Source organism: Eumetopias jubatus, unplaced genomic scaffold (assembly GCF_037043125.1).
Source record: "Eumetopias jubatus isolate StellerSeaLion01/CBP00866 unplaced genomic scaffold, mEumJub1_p1.0 scaffold_17, whole genome shotgun sequence".
Lineage (NCBI taxonomy): Eukaryota > Metazoa > Chordata > Mammalia > Carnivora > Otariidae > Eumetopias > Eumetopias jubatus.
The window spans coordinates 54860151-54872579 of NW_028274823.1; the positions used below are offsets into that span (position 1 = coordinate 54860151).

At 39.9% G+C, this 12429-nt stretch overlaps 1 protein-coding gene across 2 annotated transcripts in view; it reads left to right on the forward strand.

The window, feature by feature from the left end:
- ANXA7 (annexin A7) overlaps positions 1-12429 on the forward strand; it is a 30239-nt gene that overhangs the window by 3342 nt on the left and 14468 nt on the right. Inside the window, exons 2-8 of one of the 2 annotated variants that reach the window (XM_028109634.2) lie at positions 3137-3191; positions 5120-5324; positions 6079-6189; positions 6759-6823; positions 7241-7306; positions 11220-11322; positions 11537-11631. In XM_028109634.2, coding sequence (XP_027965435.1) covers positions 3138-3191; positions 5120-5324; positions 6079-6189; positions 6759-6823; positions 7241-7306; positions 11220-11322; positions 11537-11631 — 699 coding nt within the window. In that variant the 5' untranslated portion in view covers position 3137. The remainder of the gene's footprint in view (positions 1-3136; positions 3192-5119; positions 5325-6078; positions 6190-6758; positions 6824-7240; positions 7307-11219; positions 11323-11536; positions 11632-12429) is intronic. The other variant, XM_028109635.2, reaches the window with a different exon arrangement.

Here is a 12429-nt window from a genome sequence, read left to right on the forward strand (position 1 = left end):
CAGCATTCATTACCCCGTGCCCTCCTTAATGTCCATCACCCAGTTACCCCGTCCCCCCACCCTCCTCCCCTCTCCCTCTAGCAACCCTTAGTTTGTTTCCTATGCTTAAGAGTCTCTTATGGTTTGTGTGAGCTGTCTTTAAAAAAACAAACAAAAAACCTTTATTAGGGAAAAATTTAAACATGTAAGAGTAGACGGAAGAGTGTATTGAGTACCCACGTACTTGTCACCCAGCATAAATAATGAACTCATGATTATCTTGTTTCATCTGTACTCCTGCCCAACCCTTTCATATTATTTTGAGGTGATTCCCGGACGTTATAACATTTTATATGTATTAGCGTGTATCTCTAAAAGATCAGATGCTTCACAAAAATCATAATACCAACATGACACCTAAAGATGTAGTAATTTCTTAACATCATCAGATATTCAGGTTATTGTTTGCATTTCCAAATAGAAATGAGCTCCTTTTGAAGAAAATTAACTTTGAATTGATTATTCTTTTTTTTAGAGAGGGAGAGAAAGAATCTTAAGCAGGCTCCACACCCAATGCAGAGCCCAATGCAGGGCTCTCACAACCCTGAGATCATGACCTGAGCTGAAATCAAGAGTCAGACATTTAACCAACTGAGCCACCCAGACACCCCTCGATATAGACTGTACTTCAGGAAAACCATATAGTTGATAAAAGATTTCTCAGATTCCAGATAATAAATGAAGAAAAAATGATAGATCTGGGCATTGATTATCAGTCATGTAAAAGAGAGACGGTTGATCATTAATGTGTTTCCTGATAGAAACAAACAATATTTTTTGAGTATTTATGCCAAAAAAGTAATATGATCAAGCTTCTAGATCTGACTACAAATCTATAGTAAATAACTATAAATGATTATCATGGAGATTCAATTTGCAAAATCCAGATAGAGGGAGATTTCAGGACAAACTGGTTCCTTCAACAAGTAAGCCACACAGAAAAAAATAGAGGTGAAGCTTTTAAAAGAGATTTAAGAGACATGCCAACCGACTAGACTATATGGACCTTATTTGTATACTGATTTGAACAACCAAACTGTAAAAATTATTTTGAGACATCTGGGTAAATTTAAACACTGGATATTTGATATTAAGAAATTAAATTTTTAAGGTACAATATTGGTAAATATGGCTTAAAAGAGTCCTATTTTTACAGATGGTGTATTAACATTTATGAGTAAAGGGATATGATGTCTGGGGATTTGCTTTATTTTTTTTTTAAGATTTTATTTATTTGAAAGAGATTGAGAGAACTAGTGGGAGGAGGGGCAGAGCGAGAAGCAGAGCAGGGAGCCCGATGTGGGAGTGGATCCCAGGACCCTGGGATCATGACCCAAGCAGAAGGCAGATGCTTAACTGACTGGGGATTTGCTTTAAAATGATCTAGGGAAGGGGTGCCTGGGTGGCTCAGTTGGTAGGTGGCTGACTTTGGCTCAGGTCATGATTTCAGAGTCCAGGGATCAAGACCCACGTTGGGCTCTGAGCTCAGTGGGAAGTGCGCTTGTCCCTCTCCCTCTACCACCCCTACCCCCCTACCCGTTCATGCTCTCCCTCTCTCTCAAATAAATAAAATCTTTAAATAATAATAATACTCTAGGGAAGGGTAAAAATGAAATAGAATTAACTATGACTTGATAGTTGTTGGAACTGAACATGAAAGTTATGTGAACATTCATTATATCAGGATGAACCACAAGAAATTTGTATGTTAAAACAGTTGAATTTCAGTCATGCCATGCAGGTCAATCTAACACTGTTCTAAAATCTTTGAATGTTCCCTAATAAAAAAACAAGTATAAAATAAAAAACGAGGGGCGCCTGGGTGGCTCAGTCGTTAAGTGTCTGCCTTCCGCTCAGGTCATGATCCCAGGGTCCCGGGATGGAGCCCCGCATTGGGCTCCCTGCTCCGCGGGAAGCCTGCTTCTCCCTCTCCCACTCCCCCTGCTTGTGTTCCCTCTCTCGCTGTGTCTCTCTCTGTGTCAAATAAATAAATAAAATCTTAAAAAAAAAACAATAAAAATACTTAAAAAGACCACAGAAATTTGGACACTGACACATTGATGATACTATGGTTTTATTTTAAAAACAGTACGGTCCTGTTAATTAAAAAAAGTTATGTTTGTAGGTCTATATACTGAAGTATGTATAGGTAAAATGGTGGAATGTCTGGGATTTGCTTTGGAATAATCCAGTGGAGTGGTGGGGAATGAATGAGAGTGCTGAAAAAAAAAAATGGCCATGAATTAGTAATTATTGCAGCTGAGTGTTAAGGCTGTGTGGTTTCTTATTACTATTAACTTTACTTTTGATTTAAGTTTGAAACTTAAAAGTTTATAAAAAGGTATGTGTGACTACAGCATGTTAAATCTTAACCATTGTTTCCCATAATGTTACATCACCAAATAAGGGGATATCTGTGGCACCTGAAAAGCCTTTATTTTAATATTTACATGTTCATTTTCATGTTACCTTCTCAAGAAACTAACATAAGTTTTCCATTTATGGAAGTGATCTAAAGTAGACCTAAAGTAAATTTTTTTAAAGTATTTTACCTTTTTTTTTTTTTAGATTTTATTTATTTGACAGAGAGACACAGCGAGAGAGGGAACACAAGCAGAGGGAGTGGGAGAGGGGGAAGCAGGCTTCCCGCTGAGCAGGGAGCCCGATGCGGGGCTCGATCCCAGGACCCTGGGATCATGCCCTGAGCTGAAGGCAGACAATGACTGAGCCACCCAGGGCCCCTAGACATAAATTTAAGTGAAAAATTAATTGGCTTAAAAGATACTCCGTAAATATTCCATAAATAATAGTACTGGTAGTATTCCACAAATAGTACTGGTAGTGTTCGGATATGACAAATTGTATGGTATGAAGAGAATGAAGTTGGAACATTTACTATGCTATACTGACTCCTTTGGTGTGAATGGTGAAATGAAGCATTTTATAAATTTTGCTTATACCTCTTAATATCCACCTGTTGAATGCCTGACAGACTCTTTTGAAAGATATATTTTGTATAAAACCATATGATAATATATATGTTCAAAGGACTTAACCCTTATAAAAAATTACAGAGGATTTTTTTTTATTGTTACAGAATGTCATACCCAGGCTATCCCCCAACAGGCTACCCACCTTTCCCTGGATATCCTGTAAGTATTGGCACTTATAAAATAGCTTGTGTACTTGGAACTGGCGTTGTATAGGACTAGCCCATGGCAGATCTTACAGGTATGCTAGGGTAGGGGTCATAAACTCAATTGCCCAGAGGTACTGAGTAGAATAAGTGTGTTAAGGCAGGTATTATGGAGGAACGAGAGGGCACTTGCCTCACTTTTGGAAAACCAGCAGCTACTCAGCTGTAGCCCGATATAGCCATGCTGGGAGGCAGACTCACTGTTGCTAATACTCCATTTCTTCAAGAAAAGCTAGAAATGTGGATTTGATGTGAAATTGCCCCATTTTTTTAAATTGGGAAATTCATTTTTTTTTTAAGATTTTATTTGACAGCACAAGCAGGGGGAGCAGGAGAGGGAGAAAGCAGAAGCAGACTCCCCCTGAGCAGGGAGCCCAATACAGGGCTTGATCCCAGGACACTGGGATCATGACTGGAGCTGAAGGCAGACGCTTAACCGACTGAGCCACCCAGGCACCCCGGGAAATTAATTTTTTTAAATGTTAATGTTGTATGAGCCAATAGAACATTTATGTGAGCTGAGTCCATCCCATGAGTCACTGGTTTTTAACCTTTGTGTTAGAAGGTTTAAAATAATTAGAAGGGCTTGGCTCAGAAATAACAAATTACAGTGGATTAAAGGTCCCCTGGATTTATAGTTCTGAGACTGAGTATTTGAAGTTCATTTTATAAATGTGCTACTAAGTTCTGCCTTGTTGATGTCTGGACTATGAGGACTAAACTCATAGCTGAGACATTTAAGTGAGAATTATGCATTTCAATTTTATACTCATAAGTGTGTAAGGCTTCTTTCTAACTCTGGGAGAATACAAAGAGGCCTATGCAGGTTAATGATAATATGTGTATCCTTATGTAAAATGAATATATAGCTCCTGAATTTATCATAGGAATGATGAGAATTATGAATATGTTCCCAGGCCCCTATGTACTGAACTGGACTCTGGCTACCATTTCGTCAGTGTGGGCTAATTTCTGAAACAGACAACCCCAACATCTAAGTGACTTTACACAATAAAAACTCAGTTCTTGCTTACTTTACTTCCTAGAAGTCAGTGGCGGGAAGGTGGGAGGGTGGGAGGAATCAAGGAGGCTTTATTCCATGTAGTCTTTCAGGTTCCCAGGCTCCTTCGACATAGTGGCTCTACCATCCTATAGGGCCTTAGAGTCCTTCACTGGATTCTCTGCTTCCATCTGGCAGATGAAGGAAAAGAGAACGAGAGAGTATAGAGGACTGTGAAGGGGGTTTGTAGGGGCCAGGCTGGAAGTGGTGTACATCAGTTCTGTCTCTCTTCATTCACCAGTACTCATATTGTCCTACTTAACTGCAGGGGGTTCTGGGAAAGGTAGTCTAATTTTATGGCCAGAGGAGAAGGTTTAGTGAACATGTGACAATCTCTGCCATTCTTAGACATTGTCTAGTCTGGGCTCCAAAATGTCACAAGCATGTATGACTCAGGTGACTCTTCTTTTTTTTCCTATTATGCAACAGGTTCTGGTGTGTTGCAAGAGAGCTGAGTTCTTCTCTTTAGGGTAGAGAGCTGTATCTTTCTCATATTTCCAGGTGCTATAAAAATGAAGGAACTAATGAGCTTTATTAGTTTTCCCTGAAGCCTTGAGGTTTGTAAAGAGCCTAGTTCTTACTCCCAAATAGAGAAACAGACCCCTCTTGCCTGACACAGGTAGAATTAAATTTAACTGAGTTCTGACAAGCAGGTGTCCTGACAAACTAGTATACTGGTAAACTAGTATAAGATACCAAGACTTTTAATGGGATTTTTAATATGTAAAAGAAAATCTAGACCTTAACAGTTACCTGTTTGTTTTTTTAGGTGGGTCATATTTCTATGTAATCACATTCATTTGAAAAATTTTCTCATTTTTCAGCCTGCAGGTCAGGAGTCATCTTTCCCCCCTCCTGGTCAGTACGCTTATCCTAGTGGCTTTCCTCCAGTGGGAGGAGGTGCCTATCCACCAGCCCCAAGTAGCAGCTACCCAGGAGCTGGAGGCTACCCTGCCCCTGGAGGTTATCCAGCCCCTGGAGGCTATCCTGGTGCCCCACCACCAGGGGGAGCTCCAGCCTATCCAGGAGGTGAGCAATGGGTTGTGGCATTAGTGATGATTTGGAATTGCTGTACCACTTTTTCCTTCTTTTTTTATCCTCTTCATCCTTACTTGTTTTGTATGATGTCAGAGTTGCTCTTAGCCTACTCTCTACCAAAGACAGTAAGAACCTGGCTGGCAAGATTGAGGGATAAAGGTTCTTAGGGAGCATGAAAGCAGGGAACATTCTTAAAAATTCTGTTGTGAAAAAGAATAAATCTCATGGTAATAAAGGACCAATATATAACAGTTGGCTTGGTTATTTTTTAAAAATATTTTATTTCTCAGAGAGAGAGAGTGAGCACAAGAGAGCACAAGCAGGGGGCGTGGCAGGCAGAGGGAGAAGCAGACTCCCCTCTTGAGCAAGGAGCCCAATGTGGGGCTTGATCCCAGGACCCTGGCATCATGACCTGAGCTGAGGGCAGATGCTTAACTGACTGAGCCACCCAGGCATTCCATTGGTTATTTGTAATCGACTGTGCTTCTTAAGACAGCTTTGTTCAAAAAAAAAAAGTTTTGTTCAAAGGTAAAAAAGCTTAGCACTTTTATATTATAAATTAGTTGGGCAGGTAAATGAAGTAAAAATGTTGTAATGGAGAAGGAATTGGTAAGTTGAATTTAGACCAAAAGAGACTGCTGTTATAGCATTAATAGCCTATTTTTTCCCCCACTGTTCTTAGTAGGTATTTTCCTAAAGTTTACTCTTCAGTCATAAGAACTGTCATTATATTCTTTTTTTCTAGTTCCTCCAGGTCAAGGGTTTGGAGCCCCACCAGGTGGAGCAGGCTTTTCTGGCTATCCACAGCCACCCTCACAGTCTTATGGTGGTGGTCCCGCACAGGTCCCACTGCCTGGTAGGTACCAACTATCCAGAGAAAAATAATAGTGTGCTATTTTAAAATTTTCATTTGCCCTTGAGAGAACTTAGTTTACATTTGGGATAGCCTTCAGTAAACTTAGTACTTCTATGAATAATTTTAAATACATGGTTTCATGAAATGGATTAATCTGATGGAAAAGTTTAATCAGTAAGATGGAAATAAGGACCCACTTTTTCAGTTACAAAAAAAACCTGTTCCAGAGCCAAAAAACCTTTAGGAGCTTCTCTGCTCACTCCTATACCACTCCTAAACTCTCAGAACTATGTCCTGACATTCTTTCCAGATGGAATCAGAATTTAGTTTGCTTTGAGTGTTTAAAGAAAAAGGCATTATTTGTTAAATTGTGTAGAACATGAATTATTGTAAAAGGTTCTTACGACCAAAGTTGGTTTTAGTTCAGTGAATTATAATACTAAAAAGTTTATCCTAGTGAATAACATGGTGTGAATGTTCTCATATGTTTCCGTATTCATAATAGTCAATGCTGTTTTGAAAAATTAAATCGTATTAAACCTGTTTACTGTATTTTTTTAAATGTTTAGGTGGCTTTCCTGGAGGACAGATACCTTCTCAGTATCCTGGAGGACAAGCTCCTTTCCCAAGTCAGGTATTTCTGCTCCTATTTTTATATTTCATCCAATTTAGTTGGATAATGTCAGAGAAGGGCACCACTCCTTTGCTGATATTAGAGATTTCCATGAAGCAGAGGAGATGGTTTATTACAGTCACTGAAGATTCTGATCTTTGCTTCTGGTAGACACGATGCTCTCTTTGGTCCATCTGCTGTGTGTCCTGATGACTTTAATAAGACAAGGATAGGTCCCTTCTCACAGGTGATGTTACTCATAACTTTTTCATAAAGATTCACTTGGGTTCTTGGCATTGGTTTTCTTGTTCTTCTTGCTTCGCTGACAGTTACAACTATGAACTTGGGTGACTGAGTAATTGGTATTTCTGGCAGTGTTTGAGAAAGTGTGGATTTGTTTTTTCTTTTTACCTTTATAACGTTCTACTCTTTTTTCAGATCGATACAGAATCCTTTCCTTCCTATCCTGTTTTCTCTCCTGTTTCTTTGGATTATAACAGTGAAGTGAGTAAGGTTTTCTAATGTTCACTAATTACTAGGTCCCCTATATGTGCCTTTATTACTTTCTGATTTCTCGTGTATTTTTCTCTCACAACTTCCTTGAGGGCTCAACTATATCTGTTTTATCTTTATGTCCCTGTAGTGCTTGACAAGGCTTTAACTGTGGTAGCCAATTGATGTTTGTTGAATTGATTTCTCAGTAGCCCTGGAAGGTCTCCCATATATCAAATCTTTGCCCCATCTCTGTATAACCCTTTAATATTGTTTTACTTTTAATTGCCTTATTAATTCTTTTATATCCTACGGAAGTTACCAGGAACGCAAGCAGTATACTTTTATGCTTATCTTTGTCTTGATTTTTCTTATTTCCCTACTGTTTATTCATAAAGCTCTATCATTTTCAAGCTTTTTTTTTAAAGCTGGGGTGGGATAGGGATTACAGTGTTGGAAGAGACACACTTTAGCTGTTTTCTGGCTTACTTTCTTGATTTAAGGAATTTGAGCTCCAGAGAGATACGAAACTTGTGCAGGGCCACACAGCTAGTGAAAGACAAAGCTAAGACTAGATCTAGCTCTTTTGACTCCCAGACCAGTAGTCTCCCTGTTACACAGTGCTGCTTTGCTGATGCGCTACATGGTACTCCTTCAAAGCACATAGAGAACTGCTTTTGATCCTTCTTTTTTATTGCTGATTGTTGATGATATTATAAATCTGTAACTATTTTAATGAGAATTTTTATTTTATTTTAGCTTAAGCATGCACATAGCTTTAGAAACATGACTGAATAGAAAAGATTTTCAAACATAAAACACTAAAAATGAAACACACATACACATGTAACTCATGTGTAACAATTACTACCTTAAGATAGAACTAAAACCAGGGGGACGCCTGGGTGGCTCAGCCGTTAAGCATCTGCCTTCGGTTCAGGTCATGATCCCGGGGTCCTGAGATCGAGCCCCGCATCGGGCTCCCTGCTCGGCGGGAAGCCTGCTTCTCCCTCTGCCACTCCCTCTGCTTGTGTTCCCTCTCTCGCTGTGTCTCTCTCTCTGTCAGATAAATGGATAAAATCTTAAAAAAAAAAAAAAAAAAAACAACAACTAAAACCAGTAGGTGGAAGTTTACAGAGTGATAGATTTTGGAAGATCTTTTACATGGAGGTGGAGTAGGGTACCTTGTGAGGGGAGAACTCCCTGTCACTGAAAGTCCTCTGGTAGAGGGGGTGTGTGTGTGTTTAGGGAAATGAAAATTTGTGTCTTGGTTGGGCATTTGGGCCAGGTGACCTTTCCTGATTGTCTCAATTTTGTTTTTCAGCAGGAAGGTTGGCATCAAATGAATGTCAAAGGGTGGAACTTTTGGTAGCAGATACTGTGCTGAGAAATTTTCCCTAGTTTGAGTTTTGACATCTAGAACATAGACCCTGATTTCCTTTAGTTTAGTACAATGGCTGGAGGATAGTACTTTTGATGAAGATTCACTTCAAATGTAGACTTTCTACATAGAATAAGACAAATCAATTTTTTCCCACAGATGAAAAATGGAGTTTTTTTTAAGATTTATTTATCTGAGAGAGAGAGCACACACATGCACATGTATTGGGGAGTGGTAGAGAGAGTCTTAAGCGGATTCCCTGCTGAGCAGGGAGCCTAACCTGGCGCCTGATCTCATGACCCCAAGATCACGACTTGAGCCAAACCGTAAGTTGGACACTTAACCGACCGCGCCACCCAGGCAACCCATTTATTTGAGAGAGAGAGTGCATGCTGGGAGGTAGGGGCAGAGGGAAAGGGAGAGAGAAATTCAAGTGGACTCCGTGCTCAATCCCATGACCCTGAGGTTACCACCTGAGCCAAAACCAAGAGTCAGATGCTTAACTGACTGTACCACACAGGCATCCCAGTTTTTGTTTGTTTTTTAAGAAAGAAGAGTATAACGGAAAATGAGAATCGTCAAATAGTACATGTTGGGGGTTAGTTTCTCTTAGTGCCTAGTCCAGTTTATTATAAACAAAGGCTTTTTGCCCTAACTTAGGATTTTAGTGAAGGTGCTTACATCAAAGGATGTAAGTTTGATTTCTTAGTTTCTTGATACCATAAGACTCATGTAAAGGCTTATGTTAAAAAAAAAAATTTTAGGGGCACCTGGGTGGCTCAGTTGGTTATGTGTCTGCCTTCGGCTTGGGTCATGATCCTGGGGTCCTAGGATCGAGTCCTCCATCGGACTCCTTGCTCAGCGGGGAGCCTGCTTCTCCCTCTCCCTGCTGCTCCCCCTGCTTGTGTTCTCTCTCTCTCTGTCAAATAAACAAAATATTAAAAAAGAAAAATTTATACTTGAATATTTACAGTTGAGAATTTTTTCAGTTTTTTCTTAAAACCACTATACAGATATTTGTTAGTTCCCTTCTTATATTCCTGGCACTATATTCATAGTGCAGGATGGTTGTTAGAAGAAAATGTTGTGTGAGAATATAGGTAAGTGGGAGAAGTTATTGACCCTAAAAATGTTTGCTAAAAGATGGTCTGTTCCCTTTCTCCCCATTAATTTGCCCCTGCAGTTGCTGGCATATTGCTGTATTCAATGAGTATAACTTTAAATGCAGTTTCAGTTGCCTAAAAAGCAATTGAGTCATTTTATATTTTGCGATCATGTTGAATGCATCTCTAAATGATATTTTAGAGATAATGCGCTAAATAAAATTATTACTAAAATTCAGTTTTGAAAAACTGGTGAGATACCATCTCACTTCATCCCATCTCTCTTAAGCCCTAATTTGAATAGTTTAAGAAAACTATTGAATTGTTTCCTAGCTGTGTATTTTCAAATCTTTTAAATTTTGAAATAATTTCAGACTTAAAAATGTAATAAAAATTGTACATAGGGGGCACCTGGGTGGTTCAGTCGGTTAAGCATCTGCCTTCAGCTCAGGTCATAATCCCAGGATCCCGGGATCAAGCCCTGCGTCGGGCTCCCTGCTCAGCGGGGAGTCTGCTTCTCCCTCTGTCCCTCCCCCTTGTTTGTGTGCTCTCTCTCTCCCTCAAATAAAGCTTTTAAAAAAATTATATTGCTTGTTTGAAACCTCATTGGACAGCTCAATGTCTACCTAACTAAAACCCTTACTATATTATTATCTTTAAATCAAACACTGCTGCTCATCTCACACTATCCAGGGATGAATTTCTTTTTTTCCTGCTGTTCTAATAAGAAGGAAATCAAGACACAGGAAGATTGTGACAAGTTTCACAAGCTTGACTTTTCTTATCTCTTGAAAGTTTGGTGTTTAGCTGTCTTTTTTGGCAGGGAGAGGATAGGTCTTTCTTGCCTGTTCCAGAATGAGCCTTCATAATAAAATGCTCATATCCTTTGTCCTAAAACTTAAACATGAGCTCCTTAGCCAAGAGTAATGACTGGGGAAGTCTTAAGTTGTCGTCTTGTCAGCAGAGAATCCTGACTTAAAATTTATATTTTTGGGGGGCGCCTGGGTGGCTCAGTTGGTTAAGTGACTGCCTTCAGCTCAGGTCATGATCCTGGAGTCCTGGGATCGAGTCCCGTATCAGGCTCCCTGCTCAGCAGGGAGTCTGCTTCTCCCTCTGACCCTCCCCCCTCTCATGTGCTTTCTCTCCCATTCTCTCTCTCTCAAATAAATAAAATCTTTTTTTTTTAAGATTTTATTTATTTATTTGACAGAGAGAGACACAGTGAGAGAGGGAACGCAAGCAGGGGGAGTGGGAGAGGGAGAAGCAGGCTTCCCACGGAGCAGGGAGCCCGATGCAGGGGCTCGATCCCAGGACCCTGGGATCATGACCTGAGTCGAAGGCAGATGCTTAACTCTGAGCCACCCAGGGGCCCCTGATGTAATGTTATCTTATGAAATGATTAACACAATCCCTGACTTGGATTTTATGCCTCTTTTTTCAGCCTGCTGCGATGACTCAGGGAGCTCAAGGAACAGTCCGGCCAGCTGCGAACTTCGATGCCATGAGAGACGCAGAAATTCTTCGGAAAGCAATGAAGGGTTTTGGTAAGGAAAACAGGTTTTTAATCTTACTGATAATTTCAAGTGACTGAATCTAAAGTAACAATAAACTTTATTTTTTAAATCAAATTTATGTGTCCACCTGTGCACATAACTCAATTTAATCTGACACCAGGCACCTTGTAAGCATGTAAGAGATGTCCTCAGGGAATATCCAGTACAGAATTCACCCTTACTTAAACATGGATGGTTCTTCCAGGCACAGACGAGCAGGCAATTGTGGACGTTGTGGCCAGCCGTTCCAGTGATCAGAGGCAAAAAATTAAAGCAGCTTTTAAGACCATGTATGGCAAGGTATATATATTTTTTTCTTTCCTGGCCACAAACAGTGGCCTATGGGCTCCATGTTTATGTTAGGTTGGATACTACTGTTTTCGTAGTGCTGGTGGTGCGAAGTAGAGACAGCTAGATTTCAGAGACCCCAGGAGTGGTGTGTTCACTATTTATTTCTCTTGAAAGCCTTTCTAATTCTGGAGTAGTCCTTGATCTCATAGTCCTACTCATACCTCATATGATGACTGATACGTGATAGATGCTCAATAGAAAATAGATTATGGCCACAATAGCATAACTGATAATAGATAAATTTATTATATCAAATAGGTAGATAGATAAATAGTGTCATAGAGAAATAGTATGGTTCACAGTCTCTCTTGGCAGTGGGGTTCAAGGACTTACTCTACAGCCCCTACTTATTCTTGGTGTTTGGCTTCCTCTTCCACTCCACTTCCTCCCTCTAAATATATCCTGTATTATGCATGGATCTTCTTGCCATTCACCAAATGTCATGGTCTTTCAGACCTCTATGTTTGGTATATGTTGTTCTCTTGGCCTAGAACACTTTTTCCTCTTTTTTTCTTCATGGCAAACAGCTTCTTCAGGATTTAGCTTGAATCAGCTACTCTGAAGTTTCATTTCTCAGAGCAGAATTTTGCTGCTGCTTTCACTGTGGTCCAGTCGCATTTTGTAAAACCTCTGCCATAACTGATCTCATTGCCTACTCCCTGCAGCAGTGAGCTCCCCTCAGGCAAACCATGTCCAATTCATCTGGGCATTTTCAGCACCAACTACAGCAATAATAACCAATAGCCA